Source organism: Neltuma alba, unplaced genomic scaffold (genome assembly GCF_004799145.2).
Source record: "Neltuma alba isolate B1F8T4 unplaced genomic scaffold, ASM479914v2 tig00007628_pilon, whole genome shotgun sequence".
In the NCBI taxonomy this organism is placed as follows: Eukaryota; Viridiplantae; Streptophyta; class Magnoliopsida; order Fabales; family Fabaceae; genus Neltuma; species Neltuma alba.
Genome location: NW_021634831.1, coordinates 69,393 through 86,666, shown reverse-complemented (window position 1 = coordinate 86,666; position 17,274 = coordinate 69,393). Strand labels below are relative to the sequence as shown.

At 31.1% G+C, this 17,274-nt stretch overlaps 1 protein-coding gene across 1 annotated transcript; it reads right to left on the bottom strand.

Moving 5' to 3' along the window:
- Positions 1-2,150: 2,150 nt before the first annotated feature.
- On the bottom strand, positions 2,151-17,167 carry LOC114752983 (disease resistance protein RPP13-like). The gene is made up of 2 exons (XM_028941656.1): positions 16,993-17,167; positions 2,151-4,762 (listed from the first exon to the last, which is right to left on the bottom strand). The coding sequence occupies exons 1-2, from the start codon at positions 17,165-17,167 to the stop codon at positions 2,151-2,153; spliced, it is 2,787 nt and encodes a 928-aa protein (XP_028797489.1).
- Between the last annotated feature and the right edge of the window lie 107 nt (positions 17,168-17,274).

Genomic DNA, 17,274 nt, shown 5'->3' with positions numbered 1-17,274 from the left:
TTTCCAATCTTAAGTACCTGGCGCACACAAATAATTGTATTTCAGTATCAGTAACTGTCAGTCCATCTGACTTTTCATCCATTTCTTGTTTTAAAGCCTCGAACCACATATTACTTGTAGATAGTGTGACTTCCTAAACTTTGTTTTATATTGATTAACTCTTTTGCTATGCTGACTTTTTAAATACGAACTTTGACATTAGCTTTTTGACAGAGAAGGAATTATATCATGAGAATTTACGTTCAAAAGTTTTGGAAACGCTCTCCAACTATAAATGGGCCGGAATCAGAAGAGTTGCTTGGGGCATTTTGACTATTCAACAAGTGACTAGTCTAAATTTGTTTGGTTGATCCTCATCAACTTGTTTATGTTCGTAGTACACAGAGGGAGATGTCACCCTCCCTTATTTTGGCTAACTGCTTTAGGTAATTTAATTCTCTTTTGTTAAAATCTAAATTATCCAAAATTTTATACTTCTCTGATCATAAATATAAGACTCTTTTTATAGTATAATTTACATTACAAAATGGATCTTATATTTAAGACTGGAAGAATATTATTTACTATTCTAGATTTGACCCAAGCTTCGGAAATTCGCACTGTGTTTGTCAAAATTTTCAAGAGGCCGAGTAAAGTTAATGAAAACTAGACGCGAGTTCACTGTCCACATTAGGTGCTGGTTGATGACCACCTGATGCTCAGTTTTGAAAGCGGCGCCGTTGCGCCATTTTAACTTTGAGCGGCACCCCCTCCCATGTGGTCCCACTTCCACATCCTTCATTTGCTCTTCTTCATTTTTTTTTTATGTTAAACATCTTTATAATAAAAAAAAAATTAAACATTGCCATTTTTTTCCCCTAAAAAAATTGTCATATACGTTTTTAGTTCTATTTATAATATCTAAAATTTTTTGTCCTATTTACAAGTACACCATTAAATTTTTCTCATAAATATATAATTTTATCCATTATTTATTACTTTCTCCATTTTTATTTATAAGCTTCAAATTGAGAGAGATGTGTGTCTCTTTTTATAATTTTTAATTTATATTTGTATTAATATTTAATTTTTTTTAAATTTTGCCTTTAATTATTTATTCTTTCTCTTTTACCAAGCTCATTTTTTATTATTTTTTCTCTCACTTACTTTTTTTTCAAATAAATAAGGACATATTTAGGAAAAGAAGTATATTTTTTCACCTATTAATTTCTTTTAACCGTTTTTTTGGTTATATGCAAATCGATTATTTAAAACTTACAGAGAGGGAGTATTATGTGAACTTTAGATTTTAGGGGTAAAATGCTCCCTCCTGTTCAAAATATAAGCTTTAAATTTTTAAAGGGGTCTGTTTTTTCAATAGGTTTTAATTTGAATTTATGTGATTATTTAATGTATTTTTTCATTTTTACTTTTAATTAGTTATATGCCTTTTTTATCTACTTTTTCCACTCATCTTGGGTGTTTTAGAAAAATAAATTGTTTTACATATTTATTATTTTTAATCAATTTTAAAAACTTTTCAAGTTGTGTAATTTAGTTATTTCAAGCTTATATTTTAAATTGGAAGAATTAACTTATAAATTTTAAGATAAAGTTAATGAGTGTTAAGATCTTTTTTCTGATTAAACATGTTAAAAGTAATTTATAAATGAAAGCAAGGAGTATATAACAATTTTTATTAATTCAATATACACTTTATCTTAACAGTAGTACAGTACAAAGTCCGCATAATAACACATTAAAGATAAAATTGATACTTATGTTAAAAAAAATAATGATATGATTTATAAATAAGGTAAAAAATTTCTCTCTACTTTATAAATAAGTGTATGATAATTTTTAAGAAACTATAATGTTTAATTTTTTTTAATTATAAAGGTGTTTAAACTAGTTAAAAAAAACAAAATATTGAGAATAAAAAGAAGAAGCTGGCAAGAAAAAATAAAAAAGAGACAAGGACGCAGAAGGTTACATAATCATTGCAAATGAAATATCATCATAGACACTTCAAAATCTCCAAACAGTTCTTTTCATTTTGGTAAATAATGACAGAAATATACAAAATACAAGACATGCATGGTTCTGCATAGCTTCCACAAGAAGTCAATTGAAGATTGTTAAAGTTTAAGCAGCTGTAAAGGCAGTAATTTTCAATACAACACATCATCTCTCTGTCTCCCTCCTTGTACATCTATAATGAGATTGCACCCATCTCTCATGGGTTGACTTTCGAGCTGCATCTTCAGCGATTCAGAGGGCCTTATTACTCGTACCTCTCGTAAGGAAGTCAAGGACCAGAGTTCGTTAGGGAGAGCAGTCAACCTGTCGCACTTTGCAATGACCAAACGTCTGAGACATGGCATTACATCTTTACCTAATTCCCAGCGAGAGATCTCCCACAAATCTTTCATTTGAAATACCTCTAGTTGGGGGAAACCGTTAATGCAACGGAACTCTGACTCATACCATGGTCCTTTTGGAAACTCACGATCTCTTAGTTTCAAAATTCTGAGGTTGGTAAGACTCCCCAGAGTGCTCATGACATCGTTGTTTAAGTTCAGAGCTGAGACTGCAAGCTTTGTAAGGTTGGAAGGAAAGACATTGACAGATGTTGGAATATCAGTAAGGCCATAAATCTTCAATGTATTCAGATGCTTTAGGTTTGGAAGGTGTTCCCAGAAATGGCCAACTCCTTGTTTATGCTTGTCACCTTCACGAAAATGCAAACCCAATTTCCTAAGCTTTGGGAATACGCCTTTACTTATTAGAGTCATGGCAGCTGATTTTTTGTGTACAGCAACATAGGATAAGGTTTGTAGATTCCACATGGTATTACTTTCTACATTTGGAAACTTCGGTAAAATCACAGGTCCATCCGTATGAAGATGCCTCAGTCTCTTGAGCTTCCACATTCCACTGGAGAAGGCTACGTAGCCGTCGTCTACCATAGATCTATCACGGCCCAAGTCCAAAGTTTCTAGATTCCATAAATTGCATATGGATTCAGGAATCACGCAGCCTATTACTCCAAAATACTCTGATAGCAGGTCTGACAGGTTTATTCTTAAGTACCTTAGATGCACTAACATGTTTAAATTGGCAGGGATCTTAAACTCACGAGACAATTGAAACGGTACATCCAACACTCGAACAAGTTGAAACCATTTCACATGCCTTTTTGTCTTGCTGTTGTAGCAAGAGTCGCGACCAAAGCAGAGCATGGAACGAGTGCCTGAATAGTCTTTGTTGCTTGAAGCAAGATAATCAGACATATTACATTGAACGGATAGCCTGCGAGGTTTGGTTTTCTCCAAAATGTTCACATCCCTACAAACTTCAAAAACCTTCTCCTCCCTGCCCTCAGATATGCAAAGTTCTCTTAACAAATCATGGATGCGACATGTCTTGATTCCCCAATCACTTCTCCTTCTTCCCACTTGAATTAAACTACGATCAATGAGCTGATCCAAGTAGTCCTCTGCAACATCTTCTGTAATTCTAAAATCACTGTGAAGAATGAATCCTTTAGCAACCCATAATTGGATTAAGTCTCTGACAGGAATCTCATAGTCTTCAGGAAACATACCAAAATATAGAAAGCACGGCCTCAATTTTGGAGGCAAGCTATCATAACTAAGCTTAAGCACTATATCTTGCACTTGTGTTTCTGGTTGAGTGAGATATGAGTTGACATGGCTCATGATCTTGGACCATTCCCAGTATGACTTCTCCTTGTTTGCTAGAATTCCTGCAAGTACCACAATGGACAGTGGCAAGCCACCACAACTTTCTGCCATTTGCTTACCTAGTAACTCTAGATCAGAAGGCACACATTCTCCTCGAAACACCCTCTTTGAGAAAAGCTCCCAACTTTCTTCTTGATTAAGAAGAGGGAGATAGTAAGGAGGAGACGAGCTGGCATGAGAAGCCACTTCTTTCAAACGACTGGTAATCAAGATTCTACTGCTTTTATTATCATCTGGGAAGGCATCTTGTAGGTCATCCCAATGTTGAGGTTTCCACACATCATCCAACACTACAAGATACCTCTTCCCTTTCAAACAGTCATGTATTTTGTCTCTCAATTTTTCCTCACTCAAATTATGAAATTCATCATATTCAACTTCGCCTTTGCCCTTTGGTTTTTTCTTATTCTGGCTACTGCTATTGTAGTTGTGATAACATGCATTTGCAGAGATTGTCAGCAAGCATTTGAGAAGGGTATGCAAAACCTCTCTAGGTCTATAGTCATTAGACACATAAACCCAAGCATGACAATAGAAGCGATTCTTAACATAATCACTGTTATAAATCTTGCGAGCAAGAGTAGTTTTACCCAATCCGCCCATACCTATGATGGACACCACATTGCGACGTAGACCCCCTTGCTCTAGGAGATTGATTACTTCAGTTGTGTCATGCTGAAAACCCACCACGTCATCTTCTTCCACGTCCCTTCTTCGCTTGTGTAGCAGTTGTAACTCCTGATCTGTTGAAGATCCTGCCGCTTCCTGGGTGTCGAATTTGATTCTGTTCTCATAAATCTGGTCGATTCTGACTTTAATGTTGTCTATTTTCTTTGCCACATGGTGCAACAGCTTTGCATGGTCTACACCGTGGAGCATCTTGGACACCCAACTTCTCCTTTGGTTGCGGGCAACATTGGCAACATAGGTATCGATGACATCCTCAGCTTCATGTGCGATGTCTGTGATTTGACGCGCAACCTCCTGTTCGATCTCCTTCTTCCGTGTTTTGGTCGCTGTTCTTAAGGAAGACAGTCATCATTCTGAGCTGACTCTCAAGGAGCTTCACTTTGTCCTCCACGCCACATAGCAAATTGGCTTCATGTGCCACAAGCCGAGACAAATTTTCCAGCACAAAACTAACTGCGCTATCAGCCATGAAGTGTGCACGATCAACAGTAGAACACTGAAACAAGTGATACAAAATTTGAAGCACGAGACACTGCCAAGACGTTGGAGGATTTAAATATTAGCCAGTGCCATCAGTATCATCCCCCTTCCACGAGGTTGCCTCAAAGACTAAAAGTCAAGACTTTATTGCCATCGACTTGGTTCAGTTTGGCCTTTTGTCTTTTGATGAAAGAAAAAGAAAGAATAGCCTGTGGGGTTTGGAAGTGACAAAAGAAGCGTGTGGGTCCTCCAAACATTAATATGAACGACCTATGAAGTTTCGGAAGAAGACTTCCTATTGCTCAGCGGGTTCATGATTTTTTTTTTTAATTTTAACGAGAGATTTGTGTGTGTTGTAATTATTAGTACTAGGTGGTATTATCCTTTAATTTTTTTTAATTAGAATCGTAATCAAAATATATAACTTTTATTTATCAATCTATAATATAATCTCAACAAATGTATTTACTGTTTGGAAATATATTTTAAAATATATTTATTGTATTCAAGTAATTTTTATTTAATGTGAATGTTTATTTCAAAATGAGACTTTCAATTTTAATCACTTGAGAGATGAGAGTCTATGGCACTTACACAAACAAATTTTAATGTGTTCCTAATATTCATAATTACAAAAAAATTAATTTTAGTAGAAGGAGTTAGTTTTTCCCAATATGGTGAATAAAAATTCAAATCCCTATTGAGAAAGATACTTTTATTTAGCATTTCATACTATCATAAAAAAAATTAACCTTTTTTAAAATAAAGGGAAATGTAAATCATCATTTTCTTTATATAAAGCTGAGCAGTTTGAAGTGTTGATCACGAATAAGTAGGATACGATTTTTTGGTTTCTTGTAAGAAGGGGGAAAAAACAAAAAGAAGACAACAAAACTACTCCGATTTGAAGGACCAATATTTGATCGTTGCATTTTGATCACGATATTGAATTAATTTATTAGGTGACATTGCAAAGCTCAACACGTTAATTCAATTTACCAACTTTTTTAATATAATTGACTTTGGTATAACTCTTTTTATATAATTTATTATAAGCAATTGGATTTGAAGTAAAATCATTCATAATTTTATATTCAATTAATGCAACAAATGGCGTACGTAATCCGGTAAGGGAGACAACATGTCGACATAAAAAAGAGCAAATTGTGTTGAAAAGATTAAATTGAAATTTACAAATTAGATGTCAATTATGTATTATATCATATCAATTGATTAGTGGTTGAAAAAGAAGTGAGAGACGCGTATAAAATGTGTGGCAAATATTGTAGTGAGGTAGATGCAGATAGTTAAGCTAAATTAATTAACATGAATTGTTGGTATTGTTATGTGTAAATTAAAAGTGGTTTTAATTGTGGATTTGTTAGGTGGTTGGGATTTTTCAACATCAAATTGGACACATGTTTTTGGATTTTGACGGCTAACCTTAACTCACATAAACACATGGAATGTTGCATTTGCACCATTATCTTGTGTACATACTTTTTCTCCTTCTAAATATGTGTTAATTGTTATATTTAGGAAGAATTAAAGAGAAGGATCAATAGGAAGTGATATTTATGGGAGACGATCATAAAAATTAGAATTATTTAAAAGACTAAATATTCAAATATAAATTTAAAAATATCATATTATTCATATCCAAATCTCATACATTATCTCCCATATTCCTTCCTATATTTTATTTTTAAAACTAATTCGAATTAATAAACTTCACCAAATGAAAATTGATTTCTCTCAAGGTTTACAATCTGCCTTAAAATAAATTTAAAAAATATGCAAACATGTTTCATTCATGCAAAAATGGAAGTTTTATTTTCATTAAAATTAAATTTTTTAAACCCATCACAGGTTTTAATTGAAAATAAAATTTATATAATTTTATTAAAATTTAGATTATTGTATAATTTATTATATGCATGATTTTAAAAATTAAAAGAAATTTTGTATAATTTATTTTTTACTTTATAAGAAATTTATATCAAATTTAGAAATAAAAAAAATTCATGTTAAGAAATTTAAAGAATTCAGATAATTTATTATAATTTTATAAGAACCCTCCTCGGAATCATTTAACAAAAGCCACGTAATTATATAATAAAAAAATCATGTAATGTTAAGAAATTTTAAAAAATATTTTCTTTAACTTTTTTTAAAAATTGTTTATATAGTAAATTAAATAATAATCTAAATTTTAATAAAATTATGTATTTTTATTTTCAATTAAAGTATGTGATGATTTTAAAAAGAAAATTTTCATGTTTGATAAAGAAAATAAAATTTTAATTTTTATATAACTGAATAATGTTTGTTTATTTTTTTAATTTATTTTACGGAGGACTTCACTTTATCCTCCACGCCGCATAGCAAATCGACTTTTGTGCCACAAGCCGAGACAAGTTCTCCAGCACGAAACCAACTACTACTTTGTTTTTGATCTTTTATATAAGATCTTAATCTATTTTATCTCTTATAATTATTTATTATTTTTTAAAGTAGTAATTCTAATAATAATAAATCTAGTCAATAAATTTGATTAGCAAGGATATTTTAAAAAAAACAATATTTATTTATTACAAATAACTAACTTAACTTATTTTTTTAATCTACTCAAATTAGTCAATTAGGAGAGGAGGCAGTATACAGGGAGGAGTTATGTGTCAAAAGAAGAGATTAACACTAGATTGGAGTTATGGAGAAGGACTTTAGAGTCAAAAGGTTTCCGTTTAAGCAGGAAACAAAACAGAATATATGCATTGTGATTTTGGGGGGAGGTAAGGCAATGGGGATTTGGAGGTGAAGATGGTGGAGCAAATCATTCCTCAAGTATCAAGTTTAAATACCTAGGATCCATTATACAGGAGGATGGGGAAATTGATGGAGACGTTTCTCATAGAATACAAACTGGCTGGTTAAAGTGGAGGAAAGCTACCGGAGTTATTTGTGATAAGAAGGTACCTGAGAAACTTAAAGGAAAATTTTATCGGACTACAATAAGACCAGCTATGTTGTACGGTAGTGAATGTCGGGCAATAAAGGGAAAACAAGAGCACAAAGTCGAGGTAGCAGAAATGAGGATGTTGAGATGGATGTGTGGTTATACAAGAAAAGATAAGATTCGAAATGAAAATATCAGAGTAAGAGTAGGTGTGGCACCTATCCAAGAGAAAATAATTGAAAATCGTTTAAGATGGTTTGGACATGTGCAGAGAAGGCCATTGGAGGTCTCGGTGAGGAGGGTGGATCAGACAAGATGGAGTCCCATAAAAAAGAATAGGGGAAGACCAAGAAGAACGCTTAATGAGGTCATTGAACGAGACCTCCTAGTCAATAACATATCTAAAGACTAGGTTGTTGACAGAATACGATGGCGTTATATGATTCATGTAGCCGACCCCTACCTAATGGGATAAGGCTTGTTGTTGTTGTTATTGTTGAGGAGAGGAGGCAGTATGTGATTAGCCATGAAATCTGCACGATTAACACTAGAACACTGAACCAAGTGATGGAAAATTTGAAGCACATACTATTGATAAAAGAAAAAGAAAGAATGGCGTGTGGGTCCTCCACACATTAATGTGAATGAACTATGAAGTTTTAGATGAGACTTTGGAAGAAGACTTCCAGAGTCTGAGAGAAGACCTCCTATTGCTCAGCGGGTTCATGATTTTTTTTTTTTAACGAGAGATTGTGTTGTGTTGTTATTATTAGTACTAGGTGGTATTAAGCTTTAATGTTTTTTTATTAGAATCGTAATCAAAATATATAACTTTTATTGATCAATCTATAATCTCAACAAATGTATTTACTGTTTGGAAAGTATTCAAGTAATATTTATTTAATGTGAATGTTTATTTCAAAATGAGACTTTCAATTTTAATCACTTGAGAGATGAGAGTCTATGGCACTTACACAAACAAATTTTAATGTATTCTTAATATCATAATTATGATAAAATTACGTTTATTAGTAGAAGAAGTTAGTTTTTCACAATATAGTGAATAAAAATTCAAATCCTACTGAGAGAAATATTTATATTTAATGCTTTATAATACCTTAGAAACTGGGTCCGTTATTGCATCCAGTAACAAGAAAATACCTGTGCGGCTGTGTGGCTTTTCCCCTTTTTATTCTGTTTCTTTATTCAGGCCACGGAATTTGACTACAGTTATTTGTTTATATTGCATTTTCTTCCGGTGAAAATTCCATCAATTGGCTATTTATTTAGATATTTCATTATATAGTTTCTTTGTGAATTTATTCAGGTACAACGTCCATTAAAATTTTACCATGTTATTTGTTATTGTTGTTTCTCTTTTACATTTCAAAAAATTATTATCCTATGTACATACTTTTTCTCCTTGTAAATGGGTTAATTGTTATATTTAGAGAGAATTAGAGAGACTCAGAGAAGGACCAACAGGGAATGATATTTATGGGAGATGATCATAAAATTAAAACTATTTAAAGGGACTAAATATTTAAATATAAACTTAAAAATACCATATTCCTATCTAAACCTTCTACATTTTTTCCTATATTCCCTCCTATATTTTATTTTTAAAACTAATATAATACGAATTAACAAACTTCACTTGCTCAAGTTTACAATCTGCCTAAAAATAAATTTAAAAAATAGGCAAACATTGTTCATTCATGTAAAAATTAAATTTTTATTGTCTGTATAAAAATTAATTTTTTTTAAACCGTCACAGATTTTAACTGAAAAAAAGCTATATAATTTTATTAAAATTTAGGTTATTATATAATTTATTGTATATATGATTTTAAAAATTAAAAGAAAATTTGTATAATTTATTTTTTATTTTATAAGAAATTTATATCAGATTTTAAAATTAAAAAATTCATGTTAAGAAATTTAAAGAATTCAGCTAATTTATTACAATTTTATAAGACACCTCCTCAAAATCATTTAACAAAAGCCACCTAATTATATAATGAATTTTAATAAATTATATAATTTTCTTTTTAATTAAAGTATGCGATGAATTTAAAAAGGAAATTTTAATTTTTGATAAAGAAAATAAAACTTTAATTTTTATATAACTGAACAATGTTTGTGTATTTTTTTAATTGATTTTTGCGGATCGCTTTATCCTCCACGCAGCATAGCGAAGTGACTTCGTGTACCACAAGTCGAGACAAAGTTTTTCAGCACGAAACTAACTACCGTATGTTACTCGTTAGATATTTAATATATGACTCAATTTTTGAATTGGTTTTGATTCTAAATATAAGACCTATTTCTCATATTTATTAATTTTTTCTAAATTATCCCTATAGATATTCCCTCAACTATAATCAAGTAGAAGAGGGAGAGGGGGTATTAAGAAAGATGATTATGGTGTTTTAGGAAAAATGTGTCACTTTTCTTATAATTAACTAACTTACCTAACTTTCTTAATTTAATCAAATTAGTTAAATGAATCTTATATTAAGGATCGGAAGAGTATCAGACATGAAGTCTGCAAGATCAACACTAGAACACTGAAACCAGTCTTTGGAGCAACCCCGCAGAAGTGGGATGATGATATGCTACCCCGTCTCATTTATAAGACTTTATTTATTGACTATAAATAAAGCCTTATAATTAGAACCAAAAATAGTATATATTTTTTCTGTCCCTTATTATAATATCTAATTTTTTAAATATGTTTGTTCTTTTTTATAACTTTTTTTTGAGTTTGTTTGAACATTTAATATATTATTACATATTTTACCCCTAGTTTAATGCATTTACTATATTTTTTTAAATTTATCTCACTATTACTATCTCACATCTACCCATTTACACATAGGGATATGTTTGGAAAAATAATTGCATTCGCCAATATTAATGTTTTTAACTAATTTTAAATGTTTTCTTAAACCGCGTAATTTAGTTAAAAAAATCTTATAATAAGAAACCGACTAGTACTAGTCAATATTTAAATCCTTGAAAGTCTCGGCAATTAATGTCTTGTGCTTCAAATTTTCCATCACTCGTTTCAGTGTTCTAGTGTTGATTGTGCAAACTTCATGGCTGATAGCGTAGTTAGTTTCGTGCGGGAAAACTTGTCTCGACTTGTGGCTAGTGTATACATTAATATCCCACTTCCACGATCCAAAGGCTTAAAAGGTCAAGATTTTATTGTTGTTCCCTTGTTCACTTTGGCCTTTTGACGAAAAAGAAAAAGAGGATTGACTTGTGGGGTCTGGAAGAGACAAAAGAAGCGCGTGGGTCCTCCAAACGTTAATATGAAGTTTTGGACGAGACTTTGGAAGAAGGCTTGGAGTCTGAGAGGAGACTTCCTGTTGCTGAGATTGGGTTCATGATTTTTTAGGTCCAGTTTTCCAACCATAAATGATTATGTATTTTTTGATTTCATGTAAATTTATAATTATAATTAAATACTAATATTTTAAAAATAAGACACATAGCAATGTAGTAATAAAAAAAATAATTTTTACTTATGAAGCTATAATCTCAACAAATGTATTTACTGTTTGGAAATATATGTTAAATAATATATATTGCATTCAAGTTATTAATATTTATTTCAAAATCAGACTTTTAATTTCAGGGCTAAAGTGTACATTTGGTCTTTTGTCTTTGTATAAAGTTTCAATTTGATTCCTTAACTTTAAAAAGTACACATTTAATCCTTTAACTTAAAAATTGTTAGGCTCAAATGATGACTTGTTATAACAATCATGTTTTTTAAAAAATTAAACTTAATATATTAGCATTTAAAAATATTTTATCAACAATTAAGATCGTAATATCATCATTTATTTGTTAACAATTTTAGATATAAGGGATCAAATTGAAACTCTCAATAAAATTAAAGGACTAAATGCATATTTTAGCATAATTTTAATTACTTGAGAGATAACAGTCCAGGCATGGCACTTAAACAAATTAAACAAATTTTAATGTGTTTCTAATATTCATAATTAATGGCTTTTCCCTTTTTTTTTCTTCGGTTTATTTATTTAGAGGCCATGGAATACTTAACGTGGCTTTATAAAAAAGCATCACCTCTGGACAATGTTATGACTACAGTTCTTTGTTTATATATTGCATTTCCTTCTCTTAAAAATTCCATAAATTTCTATTTATTTGAATCTTTCATTAATATAGTTTCTTTGTGAATTTATTAACGTCCAACATTCATTAAGGTTCTACCATGATATTTATTATTGTTGTTTTCTTCAATTAAACCACAACTTTTTTTACATCACATAAAATTAGTATCCTGTGTATTTACTTTTTTCTCTCCTTGTAACTATGTGTCACATTTATTTATGTTTGAACGAAAAGTGAATACACCAGCCATTCAACAAAAAGCTTCATGCCTTAATTAATGAAATTTTCCACTAATGATTATAAGATAATACTTGCTCTAATTCCAAATATAGGAGCTAGTTTAGGAGTTGGATTTCATTATAAATTGAAGACCTCAATCCATGTTTGCTCTCATATTTTATTTTTCTAAACTTATTTACCTAATTTATAATAAACATAAGAGCATCCTAGAAGATTATGTCACATTTAATATTTTATACTACTTCTGATTCTTAATATAAGAGCTAATTTAATTTTTTTATTCTAAATATAAGATCATAATCCACCTTGTTTCTCATAGTTATCTATTTTTTTTTTTAAAAGTTATGCTTGTAGTAAATGCACATGTTACAAGGTTTTTGAAATGATAGTTCTAATTAATATATTTGATTAGCCTGAATATTTTAGGAAAGATAACACATATTTATTACAAATAATTAATTTAATAAACTTTTTTAATCTGGTCAAATTAGTCAACTAGCTCTTATATTAAGGATTGGATGTAATGTTTCATTAACTCTCACGACACAAATGTTCAGCGACTTTGATGAACACGAAGTTTAATTCTTTTTATTTTTGTATGGTTATCTTCATAACTCTTTGGCCACGTTTGGTAGGAGGGATTGAGGGGGAGGGAATGGGATTGGAGGACGGATTGGGTGATTTTGTCATGTTTGGTAGGAGGGATTAAAGATTACCAGGATTGAGCAATGCCACATTAGTGGGATTATACAATCCCACCTTCCCCCCTGGTAATGCGTTTGAATTCTAGGACTAAAATGTATAAAAGACAAAAATACCCATATTACAATAATGTTAAGACAAAATGTATATTTTGTTACAGGCTTGAAATATTTTATTTCAGACAGGAATATTTTGTTACAGACTTAAAATATTTTGTTTTAGATAGGAATATTTTAATAACTATTTAAAGTAAGATGTGGATTATCTTACTTGAACTTATATTACAGAAATTACAATAAGAACTGTCATTGTTTCTTTTTTTTTTTTTTATCTTACATATTATTAATTTCAAAGCGCATTACTAAATTTTAACAAAATTATAATTTTAAAGACCTAGTGATAACTTTTTCTAATAAAAATTTTATAATTTTAAGGAATTATTAATAATTCATCAGGATAAATTTTAAGGAAGTATTATTTTTTTATTACTTTTTTTTTGTATATAAATTTGTTGAGATACGATAGAAAGCCATTTCTGATTTTTAAAATATTTAATCTATTCTCATTGTAAAATGAGTAAAAATTTAATGTATTTATTTTAAAACAATATATATGATCGGGCGGTTTTCTTTTTATTACAAGAGGAGTGTATAAGGTTGGAGTCCCAAGCTCTAAAATACCGGGGGTATTATAATCTTTTAATTTTGTATATCTTATTATAAATAAAATAAATGCATGTATTCCTTCACACATTACCTCCTACCAAACATAAAATAAAAGTCCCATTCCCAATCCCATTACCATTGCCATTCCCAATCCTATTACCATTCCCATTCCATCAAAACCAATCCCTCCTACCAAACATGGCCTTTGATTCCAAAGGGGGGGGGGAAAAACTAGGGTTGTTTAGGACCGGCTCGTCCGGTTGGCCCGTTTCGGTCCCGGTCTTATTGGGACGGGACAGACCTGTCCCGAAATTTTTCGGGATGGGACGGGACACGAGACGGGGTCATCCCGTCCTAGTCCTGTCCCGGTTCCTTTTTTTTATAATTTTTTTATCCTATTTATATAATATCATTTTTTCATATTTTTTTAAGATTTGAGACTATTGTATGGAACTATGGATATATTTATTTAGAGTTTTTATATTTGTTAATAATTTGAGATTATTAATTATTAGAATTTTTAGCAAGTTTTTATTGTATTAAAAGCTTTTATTTAGAGTTTTTAATAACTACTCCTCCGGTCCTTAATAAGACCCATTTAACTAATTTGATTAGATTAAGGAAGTTAGATAAGTTAGTTAATTATAAGAAAAGTGACACATTTTTCCTAAAATACCATAATTATCTTTCTTAATACCCCTCTCTCTCTTATACTTAATTATGGTTGAAGGAGTATCCATGGGGATAATTTAGAGAAAATTGATAAATATGAAGAATGAGTCTTATATTTAGGACCAAAACTAACTCAAGGATTGGGTTCTATATTAAGGACCGGAGGAGTATTATATATAATATTTTGGGCTTTTGTTTAAGAGTGCCCAAACAAGTAAAAAAGAAAATAAAAAAATGTTTCTATAAGGCTTAAGTCCAAAAAAATATAATTAAAAAAATCATATTTTATTAAAAATTAAAAAAAAAACTTCAGGACGTCCCGGTCTTGTCCCGAATCCGTCTCGTCCCAACCGGGACTGGGACAATCCTGGGACAAGCCGGGACACGGGACAGATTTTCTGTCATGTTACTATTCATCGGGACGGAACCGGGATGGGCATGTCCCGGTCTCGATCTATCCCGTAAACAGCTCTAAAAAAAACACGTGGGCTAGCTACCAAACGTAAAATGGGTCATCTTGCATATAATTAATAAGAAGTAAGAATGCCGTGTGGGATACGCCTCAGAGAACAACATCAACGAGTTGAGTTGAGTGAGAAAGAAACAAAGGAGAAATAGGTGAATTGAAGAGTTTACGTTTAAGAAGTTTTATTAGTTAGAAAGATCTGATATACTTTTACACGTAAAAAGGAATCGCGATGCACTATAAGATGTCATGCACAAAAAGTATTGGCACTCCAATTCATGTCATTCTGGCTCATAAAATTTTCAAACAGAAAATTTATAAATAAAATTTAAGTAGTATTATAATTTAGGGGCAACCACATGAAAAAAAGGGAAGCTGATTATATGAGTAATTCATATATATGGTTTGTCAGTTTCTTTTAAATCCTTCAGCATACACTTACTTTCCTACAACGTCAAGCCATTCCATCTCTTCTTCTTTTGAGCGGTCCGTTGCTTCCCTTTCTTTCTATTATAGTGTCTCTCTCTCTCTCTCTCTCTCTCTCTCTCTCTCTCTATATATATATATCATTCATATTTGAATAATTAACTCATAGTATAAATAGATGGTTCCCATTTAATTTTATTTAGAAATTATTTTTTAACGATAAAGTCATTGTTTAAAAGGTTAAAAAATTTTAAATCTAGACATAACAATATAATTCTCTTTTTTCAAAAAAAACAAAAAAGAAAAAAGAAAAAGCACATTAGAGGCATCCCTTGGAAAATTAAGAATAATCTCAAGGACAATAGCACGACACACTAAATCCGAATATACTGAGCGCTTATCTTTGAGACATATTGAGTCTATATGTATTGGTGAAAGATTTCATGAATCAAATATTATATTTCTGTCAGCCAAATTTCACTATAATAAAGTTTAAGATGCGATTAACTGTCTAAGTAACGATGAGTTTTTTTAGCCGTTCTTCCCACATGCCAATATGAGACATTTTAAAGCGGGGGAATTACAACCTAGTCCCGCACAAGAGAAATAATTACTGAAAGGTCCTAATAACAACCTCAACAGCCTATAATAACAAGTCCTATAGTGAAAATGACAACTTCTGGGACTTGTTTTTTAATTGTTTTCCTTGCTTGGGACTTCATTGTAATTCTCCCTTTTAAAATTCATGTTTGATTCAATAATTGGGACTTTGTTGGATTTGTGGGTCGCATGTGCATTATATAAGACACATTGTATGCTAATCATGGAAAGGTGGGAGGATTTTTTTGAAAAAAGAAAATTTTAAATACAAGGAGTAAGATATAGGCCTGCAGGGCAGCATAAAAATATATATATATATTTATGGGTTATAATCCCAAGTCTTTTCAAAATTATGGCTAGCTAGATGTGCACTTTTAAGAAAATGTTATAAGCATCAATCGATATAAAAGTCATGAGCACTCATAAGAAAGATAACTGAATTGAGAAAGATGAAAAAAGAAGAGAAAAATGGTGTTGGCTTAGTAAATTTATTTATTTTTATAATTATTTACTCAACAGAAGAAAGTTACTCGTTTAATAAATTGGTTATTTGCAAATAATTTAAAATTAATATTCCACATCAATGGCAGTCCACCATTTTGCTTATGCATGTCATAGTCCTAGCAGATTCAATTGTACTACTGGATTGGTTCAAGATGATAATGTAGAAACGAGGCACGAAAATTCGTTCAGGCTAGAAATTCAAAGAACGATACCAAACCAATCAAACATAGGATTTTAAGGTTCAAGACTAAGTCAATTGCTTGTTACTTGAATGAAAAACCTGTCATCACATACCAAAGCATACAAGGGACACAAAACGAAGTTATTCCTTAGGCTAAAAGGGACAAACTAGGAACTAAGCCTCCAACAGTAAACAAATAGAAATTCGTTTTAAATGCCTTGAATTGAATATTCACTCACTTCATGTGGCAACCACATGCCATTCTCGAAAACAACTTTGAAATAATGACCCAGAAAAGGCATTAGGGACAATATTTTCAATCTTAAATACCTGGCACATACGAATAATTGAATTTCAGCATCGGTAACAGTCAGTCCATCTGACTTTTCATCCATTTCTTGTTTTAAAGCCTTGTGTCTCCATTCACTTCTATGCAACATTAAGCCCTTGTCTCACTGTCTTTTTCTTGCCTCCCATCAATGTCTAGCACTAGAAAAGGATCATAAACAAACCTGCCAAATACTCAACCAAAGGGTACAATACCAATGATCGTCTGGTTTCAATTGCTGCTCCAATGATGGGAGTAGGAGCAGCTAAAGCAGATGAGGAGGGAAATGAGTGATAAAATTGGTGAAGAGAAGCACATGGAGAAGATGAAGGATATGAATATGAAACTGTCAAATCCATATTACTTGTAGGTAGTGTGACTCCCTAAACTTTGTTTTATATTGATTAACTCTTTTGCTATGCTGACTTTTCAAATTCGAACTTTGACAATAATTTTTTGACAGCGG